Raw genomic sequence first — 26,140 nt, 5'->3', positions numbered from 1 at the left:
GAGGCGGAGAGGAGTCTGAGAGTTTCGCCCGGTTGACATTTCCCTGAGGGAGAAAAGAGGGTGTGAGCGAAATTTACCTGGCCAACGTCACCTGGCGCCGTCGTTTACACGTTAGTCGTCGAATTTCGCTCTCAAAAAGACGCGAAACACTGGCTTCGCTTAGGAGCAAGACGGAGAAGGCTTTGCAGGTACGTTCGTGCTCGGGGACTGTCGTGGGGCAAAGGCTGGTTTCGGTCGCGGCCAAAACAAGTCTACCGGGATCGACTTGATTTGGTTAACATCTGTTGTTTCAAACTAATAATTCCACCTCAGTAAGAGTTTCAACAAATAAAAAAACTCTCCGGGAAACAAATTCACGCACGCTTCAGAAGTTTGTATCGTTCGTTTTAGATAAATGTTCACCGAACACGACAGCTTTCAGTAAAGTCACTATAGAAAATAACTTTAAAGGGACAGTGTGTAGCATTTTCTGACTACTTAATTTAATCATGCCAATTTCTCTAATCTACATCATGCACGTGACCTGCCAATCTCTTACCAGCTCCTGCCTCCCACCCCACTAATTCAAATTATGTTTCGTAAGATGAGCCAGTGTTTTCTAAAGGCTCATTCGAGAAACTCCTCACAAACAAAAAATGAATCCCCAAAAAGTGGATAAACTGGTTAATGTCGTACCTGCTGCTTGACAGGACTGTAAAAAAATTATGTGCTCTAAATGTGTCATTTTTTTGTAGAAATCAACGTGGAATGCTTTATTTACTTTCACACAACGATTGAGACTTTGAGAGTTGCTAAATCTTAAATATTCAGCAATTATTTTGTGGGAGAGTTTAAATGCCACGTATCTGTATCGTTGCTGATATCAGTCTTTTAAAATGTATACACCCTGGATTGTTGCCAAAACCATTATCACTGCTTAATGGCAATTCAACGACCAGGAGCCTGAAATAAAAGTAATGGTAAATTGCCATTAAACAAATGCAATATCAAAAGACACACAGTGTGTTATTTAACCACTTAGTATTTCTCTATGTGGTAAACAACTCTAAACGAGAGCTAAAAAGGACAAGGAATGATTAAAAAAAAAAGAGATCTTAAGTGATCAAAACGCGCCATTTTACTTATTTTTTTGTCCAGCCTTTTTGGGGTTTTTGGCCCCGTAGCAGTAATATGGTGGACAATTATATAAGTGAGGCTCATCTTATGTGAAATAAAAAACAAATTTCTCAAATAACTAGGATTTGAATGTTTTTTTTAAATATGGTAGTAGCTAGCCTACCTGTGTTTTTGCCTTTTTATATAAATCAATTGTATCTTTTTAATTAATGGAGGTATTTTTTACCACTGGGAGGTACTATAGAATACACACTGTCCCTTTAAGGAAAGTATTAAGTATTTTCTTTAAAATAAAATCATTCACTTGTTTGCTGAGGGAAGGGAATTTTATGCATCAGTGTGTGGTCTTAGTATCAATTACTACTAAGATTTACTAAGAACATTTCTTATCAAACATTCCTAATATCTGACAGTCGATGACCATAATTTAAATATATATCTTTTTAAAAAGCTATTTATTTACATAGAAGTGTTTCTGTAGTGGCAAAAGTCCCCATTTCGACACCGGGTGAAAACATATGTCGGCCCTGAGAGGGATGGGCGCCACCAGGCTTTACTTGCCCAAGACACCCCACAGGAAATGCTGCCCCTGCAACCCTAGTGCTTAAAGGAAATCAATCTCAATAACCGATGCTACCAGCATCATAAGAGTAAGTAAAAATATAGCAATCTACCTATTTAGAAATTTGGGAAGGCTTAAGAACTATTCATTTGTTTTCTTTTAACTTTTTAAGACACACTGCTGTGTTTGAGAGCTCCCTGACCTTTTTTTAACTGTTAAAACAACATGTTTTGTATGTTTTACACCATATTTTCTCGGTACGAACAAAGTCATTAAAGTAGAAAGGGCACAATTGCTAGTGAACCCCAAACAAAAGATGTCACGAAGTGTACAGTTACTGTGGTCAAAGCATATTCTCAAATTGATTGCAACTCACATTCTTGTCAGCAGATATTTTACATCTCTCAATTCCTAAAAAGAAAGAAAGGTTTCAGATGGCACTTGTTTTTTATTAAAAACTATTCAAACTATTTCCCTTTCAGTTTAAATGTCATAAACTTTCTACTTTTGTATTCCTTTTGGTAGAATTTGACTCTCAGTGTATAGGTTCTTCTTTACCCCAGATGCGTGCTTCCCAAACTAAGGTCTGTGGGTCAAATACGGCCCGCCTCCAAATAAGGTCCAGCCTGCTGAGCAATACCAGAGAGCAGTTTGACGCACATTTTTAAAATTTTTAACCTAAAAAACGAAATCAAAATATCGCGCTGGATTTTGGGTTGTAACGGCATTCAAACCCGGCCCGCCGCAGTGAGAGCGCTGAAGTCTTGCCACTGGAGTATCAGTGATATAGACGACATATGGAAAGGTATTGGCCTTATCTCGTTATCTTTAATTGGTACTAGACACAAATGTAAATTTCGTTGTGCATTACACATTTTCAATGACAATTTATTTCTCACTTAAAATGATTAGAATAGAAGAATAGAATAGAACTTGTTGTCATTGTAACATGTGAAACACAGGATGCAATTAACGTTCGTCTCTGTAACTGTGACTAAAATAGTGTGATAATGAGAAAAAAATCGACCACCACCGATGGCCCGGTGCTCTGGCAACAAAGCTGAACTGGGACCTATTAAGAACAAAAAGTTCTTGTACCATGGGCATTTTTTTGTGAAGAACCCACAAAGTTTTCTTATGTTGACATTTATATCATAAATAGAGTTATCATTTATTTTCTGACTTTTGTCTTGTGAATAATCCAAAAGGGTTATTTGATTGTGGCTTTCCGGAACACAATTTGATTTTTACAATTAGGCATTCCTGCAATTGTCACACTTTTTCTGTTACAAGCTGAGAAGGGAAAGGTTATCTGACCCCCACTGGAAAACCTTTGGGAACCCCCACACCAGATAATTACACACCGATGTACTTTCGCACACTGGTCTTCTATTCGATGCAACTCAGCACTTGACATATGCATTTCTTGGGATACCTCTGTTCCAGGATGCCAAGAAGATTCTGACTCGTAGTACCAGGATGAGCGTGACGTCATGGTTTCTGGTCAGCAGCTCAGGCACGCGCCATCGGTTGCCCCGAGAGATGATCTTTGTTGGTCGCGACGACTGCGAACTCATGCTGCAGGTGTGTGCTTGCTTTTGTATGGTTTGGGCACAAAAGCTCACCTCAGTGATGCCGCCGCATAAAAGGCCAACATTGACATGGCAAACAGCAGCAGCCGGTTACATGAACCCTGACTTGCCCCCTTGTCTGTTTTTCCAAAATATTGAGAAGGGCTCCTTTGACGTGAGATGGGACAGCTGTTCACGTTCATGTGTCAAACACATCAGACTACTGCTACCAGCCAGCATTGCGCAATCTTTAGTGGTTCTCAAATGGGCATACATGAACCAATCCAGTGGAATCCTAAAATGTTATATTCATTTAAAAAAATAGCACCATGCAAAATCGCAAGCCCTCGCTCCCTTTCTAACTACACTGCAAAAACATGTTGCCCACTGATGCTTGTCCGAACTATTTTTTTGTTTATTTTTCTAGTGAAATAATAACCTATTTTTCAAATGGGCCAGATATCATATTTTGGTTAATTTAGGAGTAATTGTTTTACTGAAATAAGAAAAGCAGAATATTTTTTATTCAAAAAGAAAAAAATGAAATGAATCCATATATTTATACTAACCATCATTAATTTTGTTTCGTCAAGAGACATTGTTTATTATTTGGCGGCTCCTTGTTGTAAATTAGTCTTCATTCATTAAAAAAACAATAATAATGTGAATAATAAGCAAAACTGATGAACTATCTTGTAAACATCTATTTTTTAATACCCGCAGGTCGATAACTTTGTATTTATTTTACATAACATTAGGCTCACCTAGAGGGACCTGACATAATTGCCATCCTGAAGCTATAGGTACCCCAAAAACAAACTCTGTAAAAGGCTGGTAACTAATGAGAACTGGCGTGGTCGGGTCTTTTTGAGTCTTTGTAGTTTGTTTTCTTCCTTTAGCTTTGAAGCACTTGTTTTCAGTGGCACTATATAATACAGTGAGATCTAATGTTCAATTGTTACAGTTTCCTTTAAGTAAAACGGGACATAAACGGCAAACAATATTATGATTGAGACTGGATAATTTATTTGCTATTTTTTTCTACATTTTTTTTGTGTAAAATATCACAAAAATCACCTGTGAATCATTGGTTAAAGGAAAGATATTTCAACAGGGCTGTATCAGTGAAAAATAGTTGAGAATCACGGCTCTATAATGTTGACTAAATTATTAGTTTATTGGGTAAAATATCCTTTCCCTATTTAAAATGAGTTTTTTTTATGAACAGATTCTTAACTCAGGAAACAAAGTTTAATTCTTTGAATATTTTCTTCAGCTCTCCATAAACGTGACAGTAAAAAAACTTCCTGTTTGGAATGAATGTGCTATCAAATAACGCTATGCCTTCCAACTTGCATGTTTGGAATAACCTGGACAACTGTTCTCTGCGAAGTATCCAAGTCTTTGGACTAGTAATTGGAACACGCATTTCCCCCTTTGTCTTTGGTTTAGAGTTTAACGGCCTAGTTGCTGTTTCCTAGCGCTGCAGTTGACAATCTCTGCTAAAGCAGGGCAAAGTAATTTGCACTCAAAGACCTGAATGTGAAGAATGTTTGTGTTGCTGCAGTGCACAGTTAACCTAATGATGTACAGAAGGTTAACTGTTTCATTAGCCGCACTGCCTCGGGCAAGTGATCCAGTCACCAATATCATGAATGTGCAGATATGGACATATGGTAAATCTACCTCAGATCTGCATTTTCTTAACCCCCAAAATTGCAATGAACAGTCAATACATGTTTGCTTGCCAGTGAATGTTGGCATGTTAAGGTTTTAAGTGGTTAATGAGCAATGAAACAGAGGCTGCTTTAAGACAGAAGGACATTTTCTCAGCTTTTTACTTTTTTATTTCACTGTAATTATAGGGAAAAACGCACCAATTATTGAATTGCCCTACTTATTAAATTTTAATGTTCTTTTAATAATCTTTCATCACTTACCAGATTTGCTGAAAGAAAGTGTTTCAACACATTTTTGAATGAATAGGCACAATAGTTGCAGAGTCAACGTAAGAACTGCTGTGATGTTGCAAGCTTTTCCTCTTGTGCTGAATAATTGCATGAAATAGCACAAATGGGACAATATTTAAGAGAGCAGCTTTGACAGTTTGATAGATCAATGTAGGATCCAAATTTTACAAAATTCCACAAAGATTATGGCTACATGTCACTTTGCTAGTCGAACTGCTGCAAAATTGAGTTAATACTATAAAAAATTTGCTTTCTTCCAAATGGAACAAGCAAATATTAATTTTGTCAGGCATACTGTATTTTCTGGACTAAAAGACGCACCTTCAAAAATAAATTAGAATTGTCTTTATTGTCATTTATATCAACATGGTGAAACATTGTATGCAACAAGATTAGACATGGCACTCCGGGGCAAACATTTAACAAAGACTTTAAATAGAAGAAATATTATCATAAATATTATCATATTTTTGGCAGACAGGACTATAAGACATGTGAAATTAAAAATTTATTAAAGGCAAGGTTTTGGATTAGGATAAAGGTGAGATCAGCTAATACTATAAGAAAAGCAGTGTTCCCATATTTGAACCTCGTGGAACACTTTACAATAGTATTTTTGAATGTTAATCTAATCGAAAAGATTCTGTGTGTCACATAGTTAATCTCAAATATTGTACCCCAGATATCCTCTATTTGCCAACATGACTGTGGTGCTACTGTCAGATGAAATGTGACATGTATGAAAAAGTCCACCCCAAATTCCCCATTTTGAAGAAAAACATACGCAAAGAACATTCTGATATGGATTTTAAAACAGTGAACAATTCTGTCTTATTGTAATTTCTTAATTGTAGCAGTGTGCTATTTTGTGGACATGTATTTATGTCCTCTGCAGTCTCGAAGTGTGGACAAACAACATGCTGTGATCAACTATGACCCAAACGCAGATGAGCACATGGTGAAGGATCTGGGCAGCTTGAATGGGGTGAGCGAGTCTAAGGCTGGCGTGAGTCTGGTCTGGTACGATGCATGAATCAATTACAGTTGCATTTGGGACAACTGTAATCAAGTGTATTTCGGTCTTTATCTTCTCTCTCCTGTCCTCTTGCTTTATTATCCCCAATGAGGTCAGAGTCAATTGGCCACAAATGTCACGCATTGTTCGCTTGGAATTTCTATGGACCATAACAAACTAACCAGTGAGTAGCAGTACCAGAACCTGACGACAAATGTCCTCACTTTGGGGACTGTTGTTTATTTACAGATTCGGTGCCGTGAAACTGCTTTTAAATGCGCTCTCACTTTCGTGTCGGTTGCCACCCTCGTTTAAGGACATAATCTCCTCTGTTTCAATGTACCAGTGGATTAGCTTTCAATGGGAAGAGTGCCAATAGCAAATCACCTTATGTTATCTGGGTCCAAGCATGAGTAAGCAAGAAGTGCAATCACATAAATGGCATCCTCTGACAATCGGCTTTTCTTCCAGACTTTTGTGAACGACCTCCGGATTCCGGACCAGACGTACATCACCCTCAAGCTTTCAGATGTTATTCGATTTGGTTATGATATCCTTTTTTATGATCTTTATCACCAGTTGAGTTTGACTAAACATGTGAAAATACTTCTGCGGCTTAACTTTCATCCCAGGACTGAACATGTCACCAATATTTTCTATTTTCTTTCTGTGGTCACTGGCTCTATCTACATAGTCATGTTAATCCCTTGTTGTTAACCAGTCAGGCGTTTTAGATTATTGTCAAACGTGGACTTAAAATCTCCTACACCCTTTGACCTCACCCTCTCAGCTGAGAGCTTGTGGGAGGTGGAATTTGGTTCAGATAACATGGCGGAAATCTCTTTGAGTACTGTGACATTTTGGAATGTTTGCGGCCACAATTGCATCCTCTTTTTCTGCTTACAAATGGTGTAAATGTTTCTGATCAAATGTTTAAAATCATATGTGTTTTTTCTTTAACCGGTGGCCACATGCTCACGTATATATCCTGGAGAAGTGTCAACACAAAGTGCCAGAAGAGGCTCTTAAAGTATGTTGAAATATTTGTTGTTGGAATGCCATTAGAAAAAAACACATGACAGAAAATGTTGCTTGTTTTAAAGACATTTTAAACTATTTTTTATAAGATAAGGAAATGTATACTTAAAGGTGGTGTCTGTGACTTCAAAATATTCTATTTGCTGATGCCATCTTCGGGCTGCAATCATCATTTCAGCCTCTGCTAAGCTCCTTTTGTTGCGGGTGCAAGTATGTGAAATTCTTAGATGGGCTCGAATAAACTCTCTTTTTTTTCTTTTTGGGGGTTTGGGTTGGCATTTGGACTGTATTCAAAACAGTCTTTTTCTTACTTTCACCATTTTCATCCTAGAATAAAAGAAAACGACGCACCCCACCTTTAAATTATGCTGTCTGATTGGACTATCTAGCAGCTGGTTGATTTTCTGTATTTTAGTCACATAAGGTTTGTATATAAAATTATTTTAATTTTAGCGTTTTTTTTTCAATTGTATTTGATAAATGGAAATAAATATTTTAAAACAACAACAAAAATAGAGAAAACTGTCTGAAACTGTAAATAATATAAATATTTTTGTTTTTTTGCTGTGTTAGAACAATCCCAAGTATATCCTCCCCATAATTGTGTACATGGGAGACTTGTCTTGACAAGGCCATTGTTTTTTGAAAGTTATCATGTTCTGTTTCCCCCTTTTAAACTTTGCTCAGCATGAGAAGTACACAAGCCAGTTGCAGCTAGGTCTTAAAGCGCTGGAGGCTCGGGTAAAGGACAAGCAGCAGATTCAGATTCCAGACAAGAGAAAAGAGGCCATTTCCAATGTCAAACTACCTCAGAAGAGCGAACGCAAAGCACTTTCTCTTACAGGTATGTATAAACCATTACACATGCAGCTGCTTTGGTAACTTCTACGTAGCATGAGACGAATAGAACAATTGATTTCAAAGCAAATCTACAGCTAAGAACCAAACTCTAAGAACGGCAGCACAAATTGACTATAAATTAGGTTTTAAATAGTGGTGAAAAGCTTAAGAAGTTATCTTTGTCAGCCATGCCTGTCAGCCTTCAAGGAGGCCTTTTGGATGTACGCCCATGCAGGTTCTTAAAGCGGCATAAGGGTGCTGGTGCCAGCTCTTCACGTTAGTACATGTGATTGATGTGGGACTTAAGAGTTGTTCTCAGGGCTTCTAAACTGTTCTGAGCTGCACAAATCTCAACAAATCCCATTTTTCAAAAACAGTCCGTTGTTCAAATTTTGTTCAGGAAAAGAAGTCTGTTTGTTTAAAGAAAAGTGGTTCCAGCTGTCCACATTTTTTTCTGTGTTCAATAATCACCCTTATGAGATCATTGTGGAAAAATCTGACTTGTGCTTAAAATAGTTAAGGAACATCCTCAGTAAGAGAGAAATATTTTAAAAGCTATCCAAAAATAGCTTCCTGGTCTCAAGGAAATAAAATAAAGAAACATACTTGATATTTTTCTTTGGTTTAGTGCAAGTTAGTCTCTTGGACAAATATGGCCTGACTCTGCCCCAACTTGAAGTGAGCTAAGAATATCTTCGTTGTGTTTTCCAATCCTGCTGCTCAGGATGTGGAGTTTGTCCTGCCCTGCTGTTGTCTGCAGGGTGGAGCACTTCACACATACAGGGTGTGACTCATTAAATAGTCTGCTCTGCTACTTTTTTCAGTATTTGCGAAGTGTGACTCTGGAATAGTAGAAGAAAATGTCGCAATTCAGCAAAAATGGGAAGTGTTGTTTCAATACAACAATTCCAAGTTGTTAGGTTTATAATTTTTTAATATATATTCTTTGTTTGATGTTATGGAAATCAGATGTAGAGAAAGTGGCATGTTTTGGAGTTTTTGGTATTCATATTTGTGCCCTGAACACTTTACCCCAGAGAGAGATGTAACTGTGCATATGGCTGTGAATTTTCTTTTGGTGTCTTTGCAGAAGTGCAAAGTTAAAAATGTCCTTGTCGATGTGGATGGGGAAATATTACTTACTTAGAGGGAAATGTTAAGAAATATTCAAATAATGATTATAGAGGATTATATGACAAATGATATTATGACCTATTTGCAATTACTATCATTAAAATAAATGTTTATAAATATAACGTCCACATAGTTTTCTCAGTTAAAATACTTGTGTTGGGAAAACAAATGATCAATAATGCCGGAAAGTCCTTTATTTACTGAGAAAATTACTTTTCCGATGCAATATTCTCCTGATTAAAGACATTGTTTCTTGGTCATAATTGGGTATTCTCCTGTATCGAAGATTAGGATTGGCCTCATCCTCTTTTCTATTTGATGGATAATCTTAATTTGGCATGCATGATAGCATTTGTTTCACAGGATTGACTCCTTTTTGCTATCATCTTGTTGTCACATATTTAGTTTTAACAAGATATTGGGGGAGGAAATTCAACATTTTCCATAAATCTATCATGTTGACACTTTATATTTTGTGAATAAGGGGCCACAGATACACCTATATCCAAGACAACTCCTCTTTATGGCCAGCCATCCTGGTGGGGAGAAGACGAGGATCCAGCTGCTAAAATCCACAACCAAAATGATAGATGCACTGACCTACAAATTCCAGGTCTGAAAATCTATTTTTTCATCGTACTGGGCTTTCTTTAAAAATAGTAGTTGTACAGAATTCTTTTATATCTGTGAACCAGAACTTAATTAAAAATGACCTGTTTTTCTGTGGCATCACTGTATCACCCTCTGTGGGTCACTGAACAATGGGTTAAAGTGCCCGAGGCAAGTCTCTGGCTACCAGTTTTGAAATGTGTGCCAGCTTTTAGCATGGTAGGCCAATGGGCATTGCCTGCCTCCTGATGGATTATGACCCTCTAAGCTGCTGCAGGAGGTAGGAAGCTTGATTGTTTGCTCGATGTTGTGCAGCACTAACATAGATCAGACAGGTTTTGTTTTGTTGAGCAGCTGTGAGATAAAAGCTTTAACTTTATTCTGATCTGATCAGCAATGTTTAAGCAGGAAGGCTGTGCTCTTTTTGAGCCATCCACACTTGATGTGCGATTGATTGGCCACCAATCTTGCTCACCCGTGGCGTTAAATCCGTGTTACAAAACTGTTTCATTAATTTACTATCATTTTTGAAGCTTCAAGAGTATGCGCATAGATGCTTTAAATAGAATTGCGTAAAATACTTCTTGACCCTTCAGAAAAGGACTGTTGGACTGATGATGGTTGTCTTTTACTGCAAATAAAATAACATTTGCTCATTCAAACTGTTATTTTTCTCATTTCATCAAAAAGAAACAATAACAAATGTTTTTAGAAAAACTTTTACCTATTTTTTCTTATTGTAATTATTTTATTAGTTTTCTTTTAAAAGATATTGTAAAATACTATTTTCTTATCTGAAAGCTGATAATTTGTTCATTTTAAGTATTATTTTCCTATTGTTTTGTAAGATAAGAGAATAGTTAAAGTAAATTATAATTGGGTGATTAGAATGCTTTTTTCAGGACATAAAGACACACAAAGGCTAAAAAAAAAAGTTGGATGATTGTGCTTACATTTTATCTCGTTCTTGCCATCAGGGTCTGAGAAAAAGGTTTCAAGATATGAACTTGGGGGTTCTTTGTCTGAAAACCAAGGCAAGTCTATCTTCTCCTGCCGTCGGGAGCCCAGCTACTTTGAGATCCCCACAAAAGAGTTCCGACAGCGACCTTCCAAAAATGCAGGATTGCAAGTCGAGGAGGTCCCGACGAAAGACTCTCAAGATTCTTCCGAGCAAGTTCCATGCACCCCAACGCCTCCTGTGGTCCAAAGCCATGCTTCGTTCACAATTGAATTCGATGAGTGCACCCCAGGGAAAATGAAAATCAAGGACCATGTCACCAAATTCTCATTTCGGCAGCAGCTTAAACCTTCTCCTCCTGAGACTGTTACCACCCCCACTGAGGTGATGTCTGCTGAAAGTAAAGTCGCTGACTGGCTGGTTCAAAGTAACGCTACTAACATGACTAGGAGACGGTCACAGGGGGAAAATATTTTGAGTGACAACAGTGATCCATCCGTTTTGAAGAGAACCTTGGGTGAGTATAAAAGTTGTTGGGATTAACAGCATCTTGAAACTTTATCTTATGTTAACTTGTCACCAGCAAACCACTATGAAAATGGCATTTGTTCTGAAGATCCCACAATCAATGATCACGCTTTTCTCCAGTCGCAAACTCCATTTGGCTCACAGATTTCACCGGAGCAACGGATATCTTCCCCTCCTCAGCGCTGTACTGACTCCGGACAGCCGTCCTCCCATTCCCATTCCCGTCCAGAGCCTAAACCCGGTACCGGAAAGGGTGATCCTCACCGAGCTTTTGTCATTAAATTTTATGACCAACTGTCTGATGATAACTCCACATGGAAACGTTCACAAAACACCCCGTCAGAGCCTGCAAATCTCAGGATCCATTTGGAAAGGGCCAGGAAAAGCTCAAGCCCAGTTCGTGACAAGCAAGCATCTGGCAACACCCCCCCGTCCCAAAGATACACTATTCCCCTCAAAGCTCCCGCAACCACTGGTTCCCGTAGACCTGGCTCTCTGCGGCGCGAAAAGACGGAGGAGCGAATCAGCACAAGCTTTTCATCACAGTCGTCATCGGGTATTTCTGTAAGGCCATATAGCAGCGTGGGGCGAAGGTCCAAACTGGCAAAGGAATTCACTGCCGAATGGCTCAAAGAGACAAAACAGACTACATCTTCCAGCAAGGAGAACAAAGCACTTTATCCAACAACAAAACCTGAAACTGAACTATTTGACGCCTCACAACCTGATCAGACTATCAACAGCCCAACTAGAGCTAATCCTTCACTCATGCCAAAAACATCATCTCCTATCCATCAGCCCGTTCCGTTTGAGGTTCCAAAGGTCCCACTCGTGGGCCAGAATGAAGAAGTCAAGATCTTATCTCCCAGCGGCCCGAGAAATTTAGAAGAAGACACTTTGAGTGATGCAGGGACTTACACAATTGATGCAGACGGCCCAGATAAGGAGCTACAAGACGCACGGAACAAAATAGACAAGGTAAGGTTTCTATACTTGTACACTTTATTGCTGTGGATTTTTTTCAATCACTTTTGTTCTCCGAGTTGAGCAGTCCGGCGTCTTTTTGGATTAAGATCTCTTCCACGAACTTGAATGCTGGGAGCCCACGATTACCTGTTTGTAATGCTTTGTTCCAGGTGTTTGGGGTTGTTCACAATCCAGAGCAAACCAACAAGACTCAAGAAAATACATCTACAACATTTAAGGCCGTAATTGTTGAGGGAAGGGAGCAGCATAGACAGAGTAACAGTAGGGAGGTGAGGCCTGCTCCACAGCAAGGAGCAAGTGGGGTGAAGGTAAACCCTTATGCTTGGATATGAGAGGAAACATCAATCAAATTTAAACACAGGAACCCTCAAAATCAGTGCCTCAATCTTTTGGTGTATCTGTCCTTTGACTTCTAATCTATCTCACCTATGGTACACTTAGGGATAATCGTGGTTTGATTCTTTATCAAATTTCCTGGTATATTGACTGATCATCAATCACAAGACAATGCATTTATATCACCTGCAACTTCTATTGTCATTCACTGCCCAATGTAAGATGTGGATTAAATACAACTATCAGCTTTTAAAATCCTACTATTCAGTTTGGAATGACCGTTGAAGTGAATTAACTAATTCAGTCTTAGCAATTTTCTTTTCAAATGATAAAAATATTGCTGTATGACTATACTAAAAGGTTTGAAAACTTTGCTTCTCAATGACTAATTTTAAATACTATCAATTAGGCTAAATAGCTGATTGGAATACTAATATAATGTGGCAGTCATTAGAATGTGCAAGTGATCCTAGTTTGTTTGTGATACCTTTCTGTTCCTTGCCTATTTTTTTTCTTTATCTGGGCTTTCTTAATTCAGGCAGTTTCATTGACACCCAAAAATTATTATACTTTACCCCTATGCAGATTCCGACAGCAGGCGCACTAATGCAAGGGGCTCCAAAATGGATGTCTTGCTGGGCAAGCTTGGTCGACGTCGAGTCTGGCCCTTTGTCTAGCCGTTTTGAAAGGTCGGCCCAGATGGAGCTGTCAGGAGATGGTGAGATACCCAAAGAAACGTAAATTAATTTCAAATGATAATGAGCCATCCTGATAAATATGAATGAGATTTTTTGTTGGTTAATATGTAAATTGAAATCATTACCTGTTTCACTGTAGCACGGACAGCAGCCGATGTCTTCCAAAATCACGACGGTGTCAATTTTGAAAGTCCAGAATCCCATCACATGCTGCATGAGAAGAATGATATTCCGGCTCCCATTATTCATATTCAACACAATCTGCATTCAACATTTGATGTAGAGGAAAGCAGCTTCGCTGCCACCAACCCTCAAGACGGAGTCCATAGGTTGTTGGTCCAGGCCGACGTTGAGCCTGACAGTTTGAGCGACGCCAGCAAGTCTGACGACGGTTCCGTGGTAGAGTTGCGGAGGAAAAAAAACTTGGATGAGATGAAGCAGTCAGAGGAAACAAAAACCTTTTACATCGATTCAGATGATGATACCCCTGAAACAGAATACGAAGCCGCAAACCCTCTTGACAACAGCGTTGAGAAAAAACGCTCGTCCCAAACCTTCTCGACGGCTACTTTGACCAAGCGTCGAGGTAGCCAGGAGTCTGGAAAACTCAGGCCCAATATGTCAGTCCCCATTCTAGGTCACGGAACTTTTGATTCTGAGTCCAAAGATGTTTTGATATCCTCCTTGATTAGGCAAGACAGTTTCACCAAGGATCAACCGAGCAGTGCCAGGGTACCCAACATTTCCTCCCATAAGGAAGTCCAGCCGGACCTATTCCAGAAAACCTGCAGCCAGGACACGCGTTCTTACCTGAAAGAGACTGAGGACGTTTTGGCAGTCTTGGAGGCCAAGATCCAAGCAGGCCAGTCAGGAACTACTCCTTCTCCTGTACCAGACTCCCTCTCAGGGGACTCTGATGTGGATTCTTCCAGTACACTAAGCCAGCACAGTAGTCAGGCCAGGTCCAACCCTCAAACTAAAAATCCTCTTGTCGGTAGTCTACAAAGAGAGACATCTTCATCTAGTATAACTAATCCCTATTCAAACTACAAGTGTTCAGTTTTGAACCCTCAAAGACTAGAAAATCGCGAACCTCCAAGGAGAACAGTTGGACTGACACGTAGGATCGGGAAATCTAGTTCTGTAGACCTTAGTGACGACCCTCAAAATACTAATCATTCGTATTCAGACCAAGAGTCAAACTCCATGCGGACCAGGAAAAAATACACCATGCCCCTTCAGCGGGAGGATTCAAAGAGTTCAAAGCCGTTGACCCGCGTCAGTAGTTTTTCGGCGCCCAGACCTACCCGGGCCTCAATGCTTCGGCGAGCCCGCTTGGGTGAGGCCTCTGACAATGAGACAGCAGAGACTGAGAGGACCTCCCAGGAGGCAGTCAATGCGCCCGCTAAGGAAACAAAAAAACTCTCCAGGTGGGATATGCTGGCTATGCCTCGTCGGCGGACCAGCTCCTTCAACACACCCAGTGACACGGAGAGCTCCATCGCCACGCAGTGGGCGGGAAAGAGCGCAGGTTTCCCGAACCGTAATACTGAGTCTGGAAACAAGACATCTGCCCTCAGCTCAAAACCTGGCGAAAGGCCGCTGAAACCTTCGCTTATCAGAATACCCCTTACTCGTGCACGCTCCAGCAGTGCCAAATATGCCAGCAGCACAGCAAGTGAGTAGTACACTTTTCAATCTGCCATCAGTTAACCCTAATATGAAGAGTTGCAATTGTGAGAACAGAACGTGATAGACACGTGATATCAATGATTTTCAAAGAATTGGTTTGGGTCTTGAAAGGGTTTTATAGGGCTGCAACAAACAATTTTTTAATCAATTAAATTAACGTCATAATTGCTTTTGGTTATTTTGTTTAAATTATATTTGACTAAATGGACATTTTTTTATGTCAATTCCTTTATGCTGTAAAAAAATGAATGAAACTTTAGTTAAAGGTCTATGTATTTTTCTAAAATAAAGCAAATTGCTTCCTCCAATATACCGTAATCACTTTTAAAAATATAACCCACATGAGTGGGCTGACTAATATTAACAATGAAAAGATATGAATATTTACTACATTTAACAAATTGCAACAAATTAAGTTAGTGTCTGACATCAACAAAATGCTTTATGTCCATTTTGCCAAAAGATTCTCGAATGCATCATTAGACCAAAAAAATTGAACTTTAAATCCTAAAGATTTGGTGTTTTATTTTTTCATCAAAATGATACTTGTGCGATAAATCGCTTGTTGTTTTTCTATAGAAATGGTTGATTTATCGATTCATTGTTGCTCCTCTTATATTTGTACTCCTATTTCCTTATTATCGCTTAACACGAGTGGATTTTTCTTGAATAAAGCTTATACAGTGGCTTGCGAAACTATTTGGCCCCCTTGAACTTTGTGAAATGTGGCAAAAGGTCACAAAGTTCAAGGGGGGGCAAATAGTTTCGCAAGCCACTGTAGGTGATGGCTTTAATCCTTTTACTAACAACAATAACACTTGAAGAATATGCACCTCTAAAACACATTGGTGGGGATTCTGATTTTAAATGTGCGTTACAGTACAGTATTGTTTTTGTTTGTGAGCACTTCCACATACCCTTTTCCTGTCATTGGTGGACAAGGGTAAAGATGAGACTAATTTAATGGAGTGGCTTTCCATTAATAGCTCGTACCATCACTATCTGTGTGAGTGATCCTTTTCCCACATGTTTTTCCAAGCCTCGCTTTCAATGTTTGTATTTTGAAAAGCACTTGATTTTAATTGACCTAAATCCTGACAACTCTATCCTTTGTTCACGGTCCCTATGTCTCAAAATTTTCTCTGTAGCATACTATGATGGAATCTGTTTGTCTCTCCCTCCCCTTTTATGTCCCTTCACTCCTACTAACTCAAACCATAACTCGAACCAATTCACGCCGCCAAAGGCTCCCGGAGACGGCAGAAAGGTTGTGGCTATGCCTCCACGTCCGATGAGGAGTGCGACTCCAATCTGACTGCTCCTAAACACAAACGCTCCCAACCTTCCTCAGCCTCCCATAGCCCTCACCGTTCGTCTCGGCCCCAGCCAGTCGTCCCACTGCACCCCAAGCCTTTCCGCAGCAAGGATTCTGAAGAGGAGAACCAGGAAGGGGAGGGCTTGAACAACTGGAACGCCCACAGCGCAGAGATTGCACGGTACGAAATCTCACCCGCTGTGTGTTCTGAATCATAAAGAATTCTGCAATTCTGTTAAAAGTTGACAAATCACTAGCATTTTAATTGTCAAGTTTTTACCTTATTTCCCCCGTAGTTTGAGTCAAGATCTAGCCAAAGATCTGGCTATTTTGGCCCGAGAGATTCACGACGTGACTGATGGCGACTCACAGAATTTGAAGGGGGAGAGTGGTGTCCCCCCATCTGCAGTCACGGCTCATGAAAAGGTAAACATTTTTCAAAATATAATACAGGACCGTAATTTCCTGATTACAATGTGCTTTGTTTACATAATAAATACAGTGCAGCTAATTCTTCTTTTTCATGGCGGGAAATGAGGGAAAGGGCAAGCTGCTCTTTTCCACAATGCTTGCGCTCTAAATACAAAACGCAGCGGTGACATCTGGAAACATTTGACTTGCTTTTGGGGGGAGAGTCAGTCGATGCCAACATTTGTCATGTAATCATAACGAGGGTTTAACCGTACTTTAATGAATACTGTATTTACAAAATAATCACATTAGTTCTACTTTTTCACACACTAATCAAGTCCTCAATTTAAACATACGAATTGAACAGTAGTGGAAGTTATCAGTCACAAATGCTACACTTCTCCTTCTGTGTCAATGACAGCTGAAGTTTCCTTAAATCCTCATGGAACAATAACAAGCCAATGCAATTTGGTACGGTACTGCAAAAACCGTAAATGACAACACAGATAAATAACGTCTGTGTTGCAATTTGGCACAAATATCCACAATATGATAGCGCTGTCGTTTAGGAATATAGGGCTCACATTTTATGCGATGCCGCCCTCTTACGTGTTTTCTTTTGGCACAGTTTTAAATATGTGCTTGTATTTGTAGTTGCCATCTTGAATGGTCACATAATCCCAAAACAATGACAACAACAACTTTAAGCAGAAATGAAAAACGTCATATCTGAAAACTGTCAGGTGTGTGGGGTCACGGCTCCATTTCCGTTCTACAGAGAACGACGTAGACGCCAAATTCCCTTTGTAGTTGGCGTAGGCTCTGCACCAGGCTCAAAATGTACAAAATTGACATAAATGTCTTCATTTTTATGGCTGTTTAAGCCTGTGGCCTTAAATCCTAGGTGACCTCATACTAAGACAACACTGTGTTTTGTTTTTATATGTGAGCATGCGTCCTTTAATCGGGTGCGCTCTGTATGCTGGAATTAACGGTAATACCTTTGTGAGCTTCTGTCTGAAAACTTTCTCTCATCTTAATTTAACAGCTTGTTCAACGTATCCCAGAGATGGGATTGAACTATCAGAGAGTTCCACCAAGTTCTTCTTCATCTGCAGAACCTTCCCTACATGACCAGCATCTAAACTCCACGCTGCAAACTAATAACTACGCAGAGGTCTGACTCAACGCCAAATGCCATTGATACATAGTCTGACATGGAATTAATTCTGGTTTGTACAGGTTATCTTGGATAACCCCATGTTAAACCCAGTCTCGCAAGTCATCATGGCCATTAGAGAGAACACGGAGCAACTTTCGGAGAAGATCAAGTAAGATTCTTGTGATTACATTACAAGGTTTGGGTATTTTATAGAATCAAATTGTGTTTGCTAACAAACTATTATGCAACATTTTAAAAGCTAGGGATGCGCAGTGCCACCTTTTAGGAGACGGATACATGAACAAAAACTCTAGTCTTGAGTAGTAGGCAACCTGGTACAAAACATAGATGCCGCATTCTAAAAAACATTCAAAAAAATCCAATTTTTTTTTAAAGTCAAGTCAAGTCATTTTTATTTGTATAGCCCTAAATCACGAAGAGTCTCAAAGGGCTTCACAGATTATTACACTATATTACACAGACTATTTTTCAGCCGACGAGAAGAGTAGGTTATTCATGTGCTATGGAGTAGAAGCGAGTTTTAAGTTTAGATTTAAACATTTCCACTGAGGTTGCAGATCGGATCTCAGGGGGAAGAGCATTCCACGGCACCGGTGCCCGGATGGAGAACGCTCTCGAACCAGCAGAAGACTTCTTTGCTCTCGGGATCACCAGAAGACCGGCACTCTCAGATCGTAGGCTTCGGACCGGGACATAGGGGCAAATCAGATCTGAAAGATAAGAGGGAGCAAGTCCATGTATGATTTTGTATAATACTAAGAGAACCTTGAAATCACATCAATGGCTAACTGGGAGCCAATGCAGGTTAGCCAAAATCGGTGTTATGTGATCGTACTTTTTTGTCCTAGTTAAAAGCCTCGCTGCGGCATTTTGTACCAGCTGAAGAGACTTGATTCTAGACTTCGGGAGACCAGAGAGTAGTGCATTACAGTAATCGAGACGGGAGGTAACATGCATGAATTATAATTTCCGCATCAGACTGAGACAGTATTGAACGGATTTTAGCAATGTTACGAAGATGGAAGAAAGCGGTTCTAGTAATTTTCTTTACATGCATTTCAAAGGATAGATCAGGGTCAAATATGACACCTAAATTTTTAACTGAGTCACTCTGTGTGATGTGACATTTGTCAATGTTCACAGCAGTTTTTGAGAATAAGTCACGGCATTTAGATGGACCAATGACTAACATTTCGGTCTTTTCAGAGTTAAGACGCAAGAAATTGAGTGACATCCACTCTTTTATCTCAATGAGGCAGGCCTCCAAATTTCCACAGTTTAGTGTGGGAGATTCCTCCAACGGAAGATATAGTTGAGTGTCGTCTGCGTAGCAGTGGAAGCTGATATTGTACTTGCGAATAATATCACCTAATGGAAGCATGTAAATGCTGAAAAGAAGGGGGCCAAGCACTGAACCCTGCGGAACACCGCAGGTAACATTTAAGGGCTCAGATGTCATTTCACCATATTTAACACAGTGCGTCCTATCTGAGAGGTAGGATCTTTCTTAGTGAAAAACGTGCTCAACACATTGTTTCCACGTTTTAACAGAACAAACATTTTTTTAATATCTTTCAAATTTAATTTATTCCGTTATTTGGAACTTTTTTTGTACTATATGACCTGATTTGGTTGTTAGTTTTCATCAACACAAAATCATTTTGAAGGGTGGTCTTTTTTTGTATTTTGAGCTCTTTTAAGAGTTTTATTTTATAACATTCATTCGTGCAAAACAACTCAGTAAATTGGGCTAGATAAACCTAAAATGTAGATTTCTCCATTATCCATACAAATTTTGTTACACAGACGCTGCCCTACTTGCGAGATTCCGGACGATCGTTCGGAAGTTGAATTTGTTCGAAAGTTGCTTCAGCGCTACATTTTGTATGTTTAAGTTTTATATAAGTACATTTAAGGCTTGTATAAGTAACCTGTATGGTTTTGTACTGAAAAGAATAAACATTTCCTAAAATGATATGCGCTATAAAGATACATAAAGTGTAGCTTAACTTACTTGTGGAAGATGGGCTTTAAAAGTTAGTCTACTTTCTCCTCCGTGGTAGAAAGTGGGCGAAAAAAAAGCGATCGAACCATTTTCTCAACCGCATCAAACTTTCTTATTCCACCTTCATTTCAAAAGAAACGGCCCGCCTCTTTTTCACACTTTACACCAACCATATTGAATGGATGCACGAGATATTAAACAATAAAAATCAAAGTTCAACCCCAGAAACTGTCAAATATGAATGGTGATTCAATCAATGTGATAATTATTATATGATTCATTGGAGAAGGATCCAATTTTTTTCTTCTATGCCCTTTGCTTCAACCTGTCTTCCCTTTATTCTTTTCTTTTCTTTATTCTTTATTCTCCCGAAAAAGATGTTCGTATCTACCGTTTTTTGTAAGTCGAATGGTCGTAAGAATGGGAGCGTCTGTATTCTCCAAGCACTAACTTGTAAATATTTTTGTGTATTTATCCTGACATTCCTTGATCTTATTACTTTTTAAGTCTTTATTTCATGTTTACCCTGGAGGGCCACATATAGTCTCATTGCAAAGAATGTTCACTATATTATCCATGACAATAAAGACTACAGTATTCAGTTTAGTATTTGCTTTGAAATTATGAGAGGTGGGACACTTTCGTTGCATAGATTTTCTCCCCCAAAACTGGTAACTGATAACATTAAATATTGTATAGCATGTTCATGAATTGCATGAGCTAAATGGAAATTGATGAACTTGCAACAGAGACAAGTGTACAAGAACTACTTCGGAAATATTTTCCCATTCATCCTAACATTCTTTTTTTCCATCTTCTTTTCCCCTTCAGTATTTTATTACATGTTTATCCTAGAATGCCACATCTCTTCTCGTTGTGAACATTGTTCACTAAGCTATTAATGGTGATTCTACTTATTACATTAATTTTGAGTTGCTGGTTGCAAAACGGCCACAAGACAGAAGTCAATAGCAGTGCTAGGTACTAATGTGAGTATCAATATAGATCAGGGGTGGCGAACAAGTTTGACACAAAGAGCCGAAATTTTTAACTGTGAGAGTCAAAGAGCCACACCACGCACTGACCTGCCATGACAGACAGACACACACAATTAAAAATATTATTTCCCATAACACACTCCTCTCCTTACAATACAACAAGTATTGTTCTTGTGTCGATTTCAAGGAAAGTGTCCACCCTCAATACAAACACACAAAAAAAACTAAACATGAAACAAGGCAAAGAGCCACAGTATATAGAAAATATAATGAGGCAAAGAGCCGCTTTCTTATTGGCCACCCATGATATAGATGATTTATTGATACTTGATATCGATATTTGCGCATTGCTACAGATTTTTTTTCTATAGACAGTACATTGTGTGCTTTGCAATTAACCCGTCCATGGTGTGTGACACACTTCCCTACTTATGGTCCTAATTCTTATACAGATAGAGTACAGATTGTATCCTAAATGTTTACTCCCTGTGTTTAGGGTGCTGTTTCATGAGAGAATGGACATTTGGGAACAAATGGAGGCTGACGCTTATATGGATAGTGATGAGCCTGTTGTCAAGGCAGCCAACAAGGTATAGGTTACATTTTCTTCTTCTTATGGTTAAAGTAATTTTTTCGGACTATAAAGAGCACTTGAAATCCCAAATTGGCAAGAAATTTGAACGTGCACCTTATCTTATAATTCAGATGCGCCTTGTGTGCGTAGAAAATTATAAATGCAAACCAGTGTAACATTATATTTGGGCAATTATTGACCAGTCAATCAATATTTATTGCTAACCACAATTACATAAAATAGTAGCCACTACAATCGAAACTTGATAGCGCCGACTCCTAACCCCCAGGACATAGATGGTGTAAGAAAAGGCAAAGGGTCTTATTTCGTTATCACAGAATTTTAGTCACGCTACCTGATACAAATTTAAGAGAATTGAGCAAACGGAAAATGATCAAAATTGGTATAGGCTTTTGTTTCACTATTTCTTAGCTCAAACTTAACATTGTAAGCGGAATATTGTTGTGGCCTTGAGTTTATTTATATCTTTCATTACAACCAAATTACTTCCCACAATGCCTTTATCTACATTCGGTTCAGGATCAAGAGCGCGTCATAAAGTCGGCGATACAGAACTGTCATTTATGGTACCTAACCTTTTCTGTACCATCGACCGGTTTAAGGTCTGACAACATTCTCGCAGCCTAGTCACCATAAATAAAAATTAGTGAGATGATGACATTAAACCCAATGCCTTTTCGTGTGTTGTTTGGATCCCTAGTTGATGAGTGTGTAGGATCTGGCACTTACCCCACCGCAATTGCGGTTGGATTCCCGTTGCGCCTAATTTTTGCAATTGTGATCAGTGATAAATTTCAACTGTAGAACCAATACCCAAATATGTGACTTATTTGTTTTCAATGCAACTTTAGCCCTTTCTGTAGTTTTAATTATATGCGCCCTGTAGATGAGACAAAAATAGCAAACGATTAATTTTGGGAGCGCGCCTCATATAGCGGAAAATACGGTTCTTTCAATAACTATACGCTTGTGTTTCCAGGACATTACATCCATTTTGAAAGAACTAAGGAGAGTCCAACGACAACTTGAGGGTAAAACCGAACAAGTAGGCAATAGTTGTCATTTTGTTTATTAAAAAACTATTTTCCCCCTCAATTCGCAGTCATAAATACAATCATGGAGCCCAGTCGGCAGCCCGACGCTCGGCCTTCTGAGCCTGAGGTCGCCTCCTCATTCGGGTCTTCCTCTTCAAGACTCGCAGCCTCGCGAGACTGGAGGACGGTCCATTCCGCCTCCAAGCGGGGTGGTGGCCGACGGCCCGGCGAAAGCGTGCGGAGGGCAGCTGTGACGCCGGAAGATCTCCGAGAAGGCCGCTTGGTTTGATGTCAGCCTTAAGAATGCAAGCACAGATGTCGCGCATGGAGGTGAAATTCAGCAGAGTGGAAGTCTACTGAAGTGTCTGCAGAGGACCTGGTAAAATGGTTTCATGATCAAATGCCCTCAACACTACTTAATTGAGTGTGTTATTTGCTCATAATTTGACCAACTGCAATGACTTTTTTATTTTAGCTTAATGATTTAGTGGCATTAAAATAAGGCAAAAAAATCTACTCAGGGAACCCAACTTGATTTATTTTCTTCCAGATTTAGATGAAAGTGTCAACTATTTATTTTTTGTTAGGTGTTTACTCGATTATACACTCTCATAAGATAATCCTTCTTACTGAATAAAAGGAAGGCAGAAAAAAACTTTCGGATCTGATGTACTGTAGCGCAGTGGTCGGCAATCGGTGTACTACGGACCGATACCGGGCCACACAGAAAAAAAATAAATGCTTTAGTTTTCTATTTACCGGCTTTATTTGTGAATCCATGCATATTTTTCTGCCAAAATTTAAATCGAAGTCTGGGTGCGCATTGCCTCGAGGTTTAAGGGTAGTATATCACTGTATATGAGCAATGATTGATCAGTTGACAAACATTTCTGATTTCATTTGCTTATATAGATATAGTGGGAATCGGACCCGGATTGTGGCGGTGAGAGCCTCAACCCTAGCCAAGAGCTCACCAGGATTGTAGATGTCACACCAAAAGGCATTCGGTTTTATCTCGTCATCGCGCTATTTTCAACCGTGTTGTTTTGGCTCTTTCCCATAATGCTCCACGTTTCAATGGAGTTCAATAAGGTAACGAGAGTAAAAATTGTGACGATGAGATACGATCTAATGCCTTTTCCCATGTCATCGAAATCCTCAGTGGTCTAGTATTTGTACTGTGGATTTGGGATTATTATCATTATTGTTGTTATTAATACTAATGTTAATTTTAGGCCAGGGTGCGAGAATATAATCAGACAATAAACCGGTCCGTTGTACAGAAAAGGTTGCCAAAAACTGCTGTAGAGTATTGCTGTTGTTTCCAAGCAACTGGGAGAGGTCAGCTAAGACATGATCAACCTGGATCATCAATTACCGTAAAATGTAATTGGGGCCTTTTGCACTGCAAAACGATCCCTTTGGTCTACTTTTCACCTGTACGGCAGCAGGATGAAGGTGACAGGTCTCCTTTTGTCAAGTTTGTCAAGTTCTCGTGCCACGAAACTGCGTTAGGACGGCGAGCGACAGCGCAAGCTGTTTACAAGTGAATGTGTGAAGCGTTGCTGCTAATCTGCTTTGATGGGATGTCGCGTTTAATCCCAACAAAGTTGTCACCATGAAGTGTAAACTTTTTTGCTATCTGATGAGTTTTCCTGATAGACAATCTATGTCGTGTTTAATTGTTTTATATATGTTGTGTTATGTTTGGTCGTTGTGTCAAGCAAGGGTCTTTTTTTGAAATAAATGGAACCAGCAAATATGACTGACTTGTGTTTTGTGACTTGTGGTGTGTCATCCTATGTGATCAATTCAGAAATGTGCAATGTCCCCACCAATGCCGAGACCGAACCTATGCCCTCTGTAATCGGAATCAAATAATCTAAATCTCATAATAGATGTACGAATACATGGAAACATAAATTGAAAAGCACTAATTTTAATCTGGAAAAAAAAAATCAGACCACACAAAAAGTCTGCACTAAATGGGTTTTGAAACAAATTTAGAAATGAGGCTGTAACCCAACCAGTTATGCCCGAGGTTTTAACATTTTTCTTCTTATTTACATGTTTCCTTCTTTATTTTTATTTAAATAACATTCACAATATATATGTTTGTCCCCGTGCTGCAGGTGTGTACATTGAAGGGGTATCGTGGATTATTTAGCGCCTTCTAGTGGTAGTTTTGATATTGATTTGAATGATAAGTATATGAACGATGACTAACCAAGTTACAAAATTTGTGTACATTGGGATTGCTTAGTAGAAAAAGGTTCAAAGTTTATAGGAGTTAAATGTTCACTGAAATGTGACAAATTAAATGCTATTATAATTTAGAATAATAGATTTTAGACTTTGGTGAATGACCGCCATTCCAGAAGGCCCTCACTTTGCCAACTCGAATTATGATTGGTTGAATCAACTGCTTTATCAAACACTAATGTTATGTTTCAAAGCCTGCAAATCACATTCTGAAGCCCCCCTGGTAGAGTTCTGACCCTAGCAATAATAATGGCTGATATATGATTGGTTAAATGCTTAAATATGAAAGCACATATCTGGAAGCAGCACAACCTGGGCAAAAGCAATAAAAGGACGCTGACAAACAATTTGGAACTAAATCATGTGATGTTAATTATATTCTGTCCATCAATACATGTTAAATAATTCCAGAGTTCGATTCTAGCTACCGCAGACCCCTGTGTGGTCTGCATGTTCTCCCCTTGCTTGCGTGGGTTACCTGCGGGCACTCCGGTTTCCTCCCACATTTCAAAGACATGCATGTCAGGTTGATTGTCTGGTCCAAATTGTCCCTAGGTGTAATTGAGCAAGTGTGATGTCTGTGTGCTCATGACTGGATGGCAACCAGTTGAGGGTCTTCCCTGCCCACTGCTTAAAGCTAGCTGGAATGGGCTCCAGCACCCCCACGACACTAGTAGATAAGCGGCACAAAAAAAAGGAAAAGGCCCTTGCATGCCCAACACTGTAATACCTGTTGAAAACCAGACACAACATTCCATTCAGTCGACCAGCTCATGCCCTTAGGGTTAGGTGCACACTCTGGGACTGGGGGGGTCATAGGTTTAAGCCCAGGCTGAGTCATACCAAAGACTTACAACATTGGTGCCCCTTGCCTCCCTGCTCCCTGTAACTGAGTAAAAATCAGGGTGGGGGGGGAACATTTATTCAGTTGAGTCAATCACAATAAACATATGTTGAGCGGTCTGTATTGGAGAGTAGCCGGCCTTTCCCTTTAGACTTGTTTTGCAGGCAGTTGATCAATTATTAACGATGATATGCAAGGACGTCCAACTGCAAAGGGGCTGGTTCCTGAAGACAGCTGGAGTGGGCTTTGTGGTTTCCCAGTTGACTCCTTACCTTAAATAATAAGGCTGCACAGGACCAGGTCAGAAAAGGTGTTCAAAAGGGACTGATAGTTTGAGATCGCTCTGAATGTGCACTGGCACCGTGAAAAAAGAACCAATGTGAATCCTAGTTTTTAAGTGTCATTGGAAAACATTTTTGAGTTGGTCTTCCCTTTTCTT

At 39.4% G+C, this 26,140-nt stretch overlaps 1 protein-coding gene across 5 annotated transcripts; it reads left to right on the top strand.

Moving 5' to 3' along the window:
* On the top strand, positions 1-24,360 carry cep170ba (centrosomal protein 170Ba). Of its 5 annotated transcripts, none has more exons than XM_088354158.1 (19): positions 1-188; positions 3,125-3,262; positions 6,115-6,204; positions 6,706-6,786; positions 7,208-7,264; positions 7,960-8,116; positions 9,731-9,859; positions 10,833-11,330; positions 11,397-12,319; positions 12,478-12,597; positions 13,250-13,382; positions 13,502-15,040; positions 16,301-16,550; positions 16,666-16,795; positions 17,829-17,957; positions 18,023-18,111; positions 21,463-21,556; positions 22,541-22,592; positions 22,664-24,360. In XM_088354158.1, the coding sequence occupies exons 2-19, from the start codon at positions 3,158-3,160 to the stop codon at positions 22,882-22,884; spliced, it is 4,797 nt and encodes a 1,598-aa protein (XP_088210284.1). In that variant the 5' UTR covers positions 1-188; positions 3,125-3,157; the 3' UTR covers positions 22,885-24,360. The 5 variants fall into 5 exon arrangements, with proteins under 5 accessions (XP_088210284.1, XP_088210286.1, XP_088210283.1 ...); XM_088354160.1 differs by having other exon boundaries at positions 12,478-12,636; positions 16,406-16,550; XM_088354157.1 differs by having other exon boundaries at positions 12,478-12,636.
* Positions 24,361-26,140: the final 1,780 nt, after the last annotated feature.

The sequence above is a fragment of the Urocampus carinirostris genome, chromosome 15, assembly GCF_059441175.1.
Source record: "Urocampus carinirostris isolate Australia breed hairy pipefish chromosome 15, RoL_Ucar_1.0, whole genome shotgun sequence".
Lineage (NCBI taxonomy): Eukaryota > Metazoa > Chordata > Actinopteri > Syngnathiformes > Syngnathidae > Urocampus > Urocampus carinirostris.
Note: the sequence above shows the minus strand (reverse complement) of the source record. Positions and strands in the feature narration are given on the sequence as shown.

What these genes read in the sequence shown, in the direction of transcription:
- cep170ba (XM_088354157.1), top strand. Translation starts at nt 3,158, where the DNA reads ATGAGCGTGACGTCATGGTTTCTGGTCAGCAGCTCAGGCACGCGCCAT. An exon ending in AAGGAGCAAGTGGGGTGAAG is followed by an intron (nt 12,637 to 13,249) that starts GTAAACCCTTAT and finishes ACCCCTATGCAG; the next exon opens with ATTCCGACAGCAGGCGCACT. An exon ending in GATGGAGCTGTCAGGAGATG is followed by an intron (nt 13,383 to 13,501) that starts GTGAGATACCCA and finishes GTTTCACTGTAG; the next exon opens with CACGGACAGCAGCCGATGTC.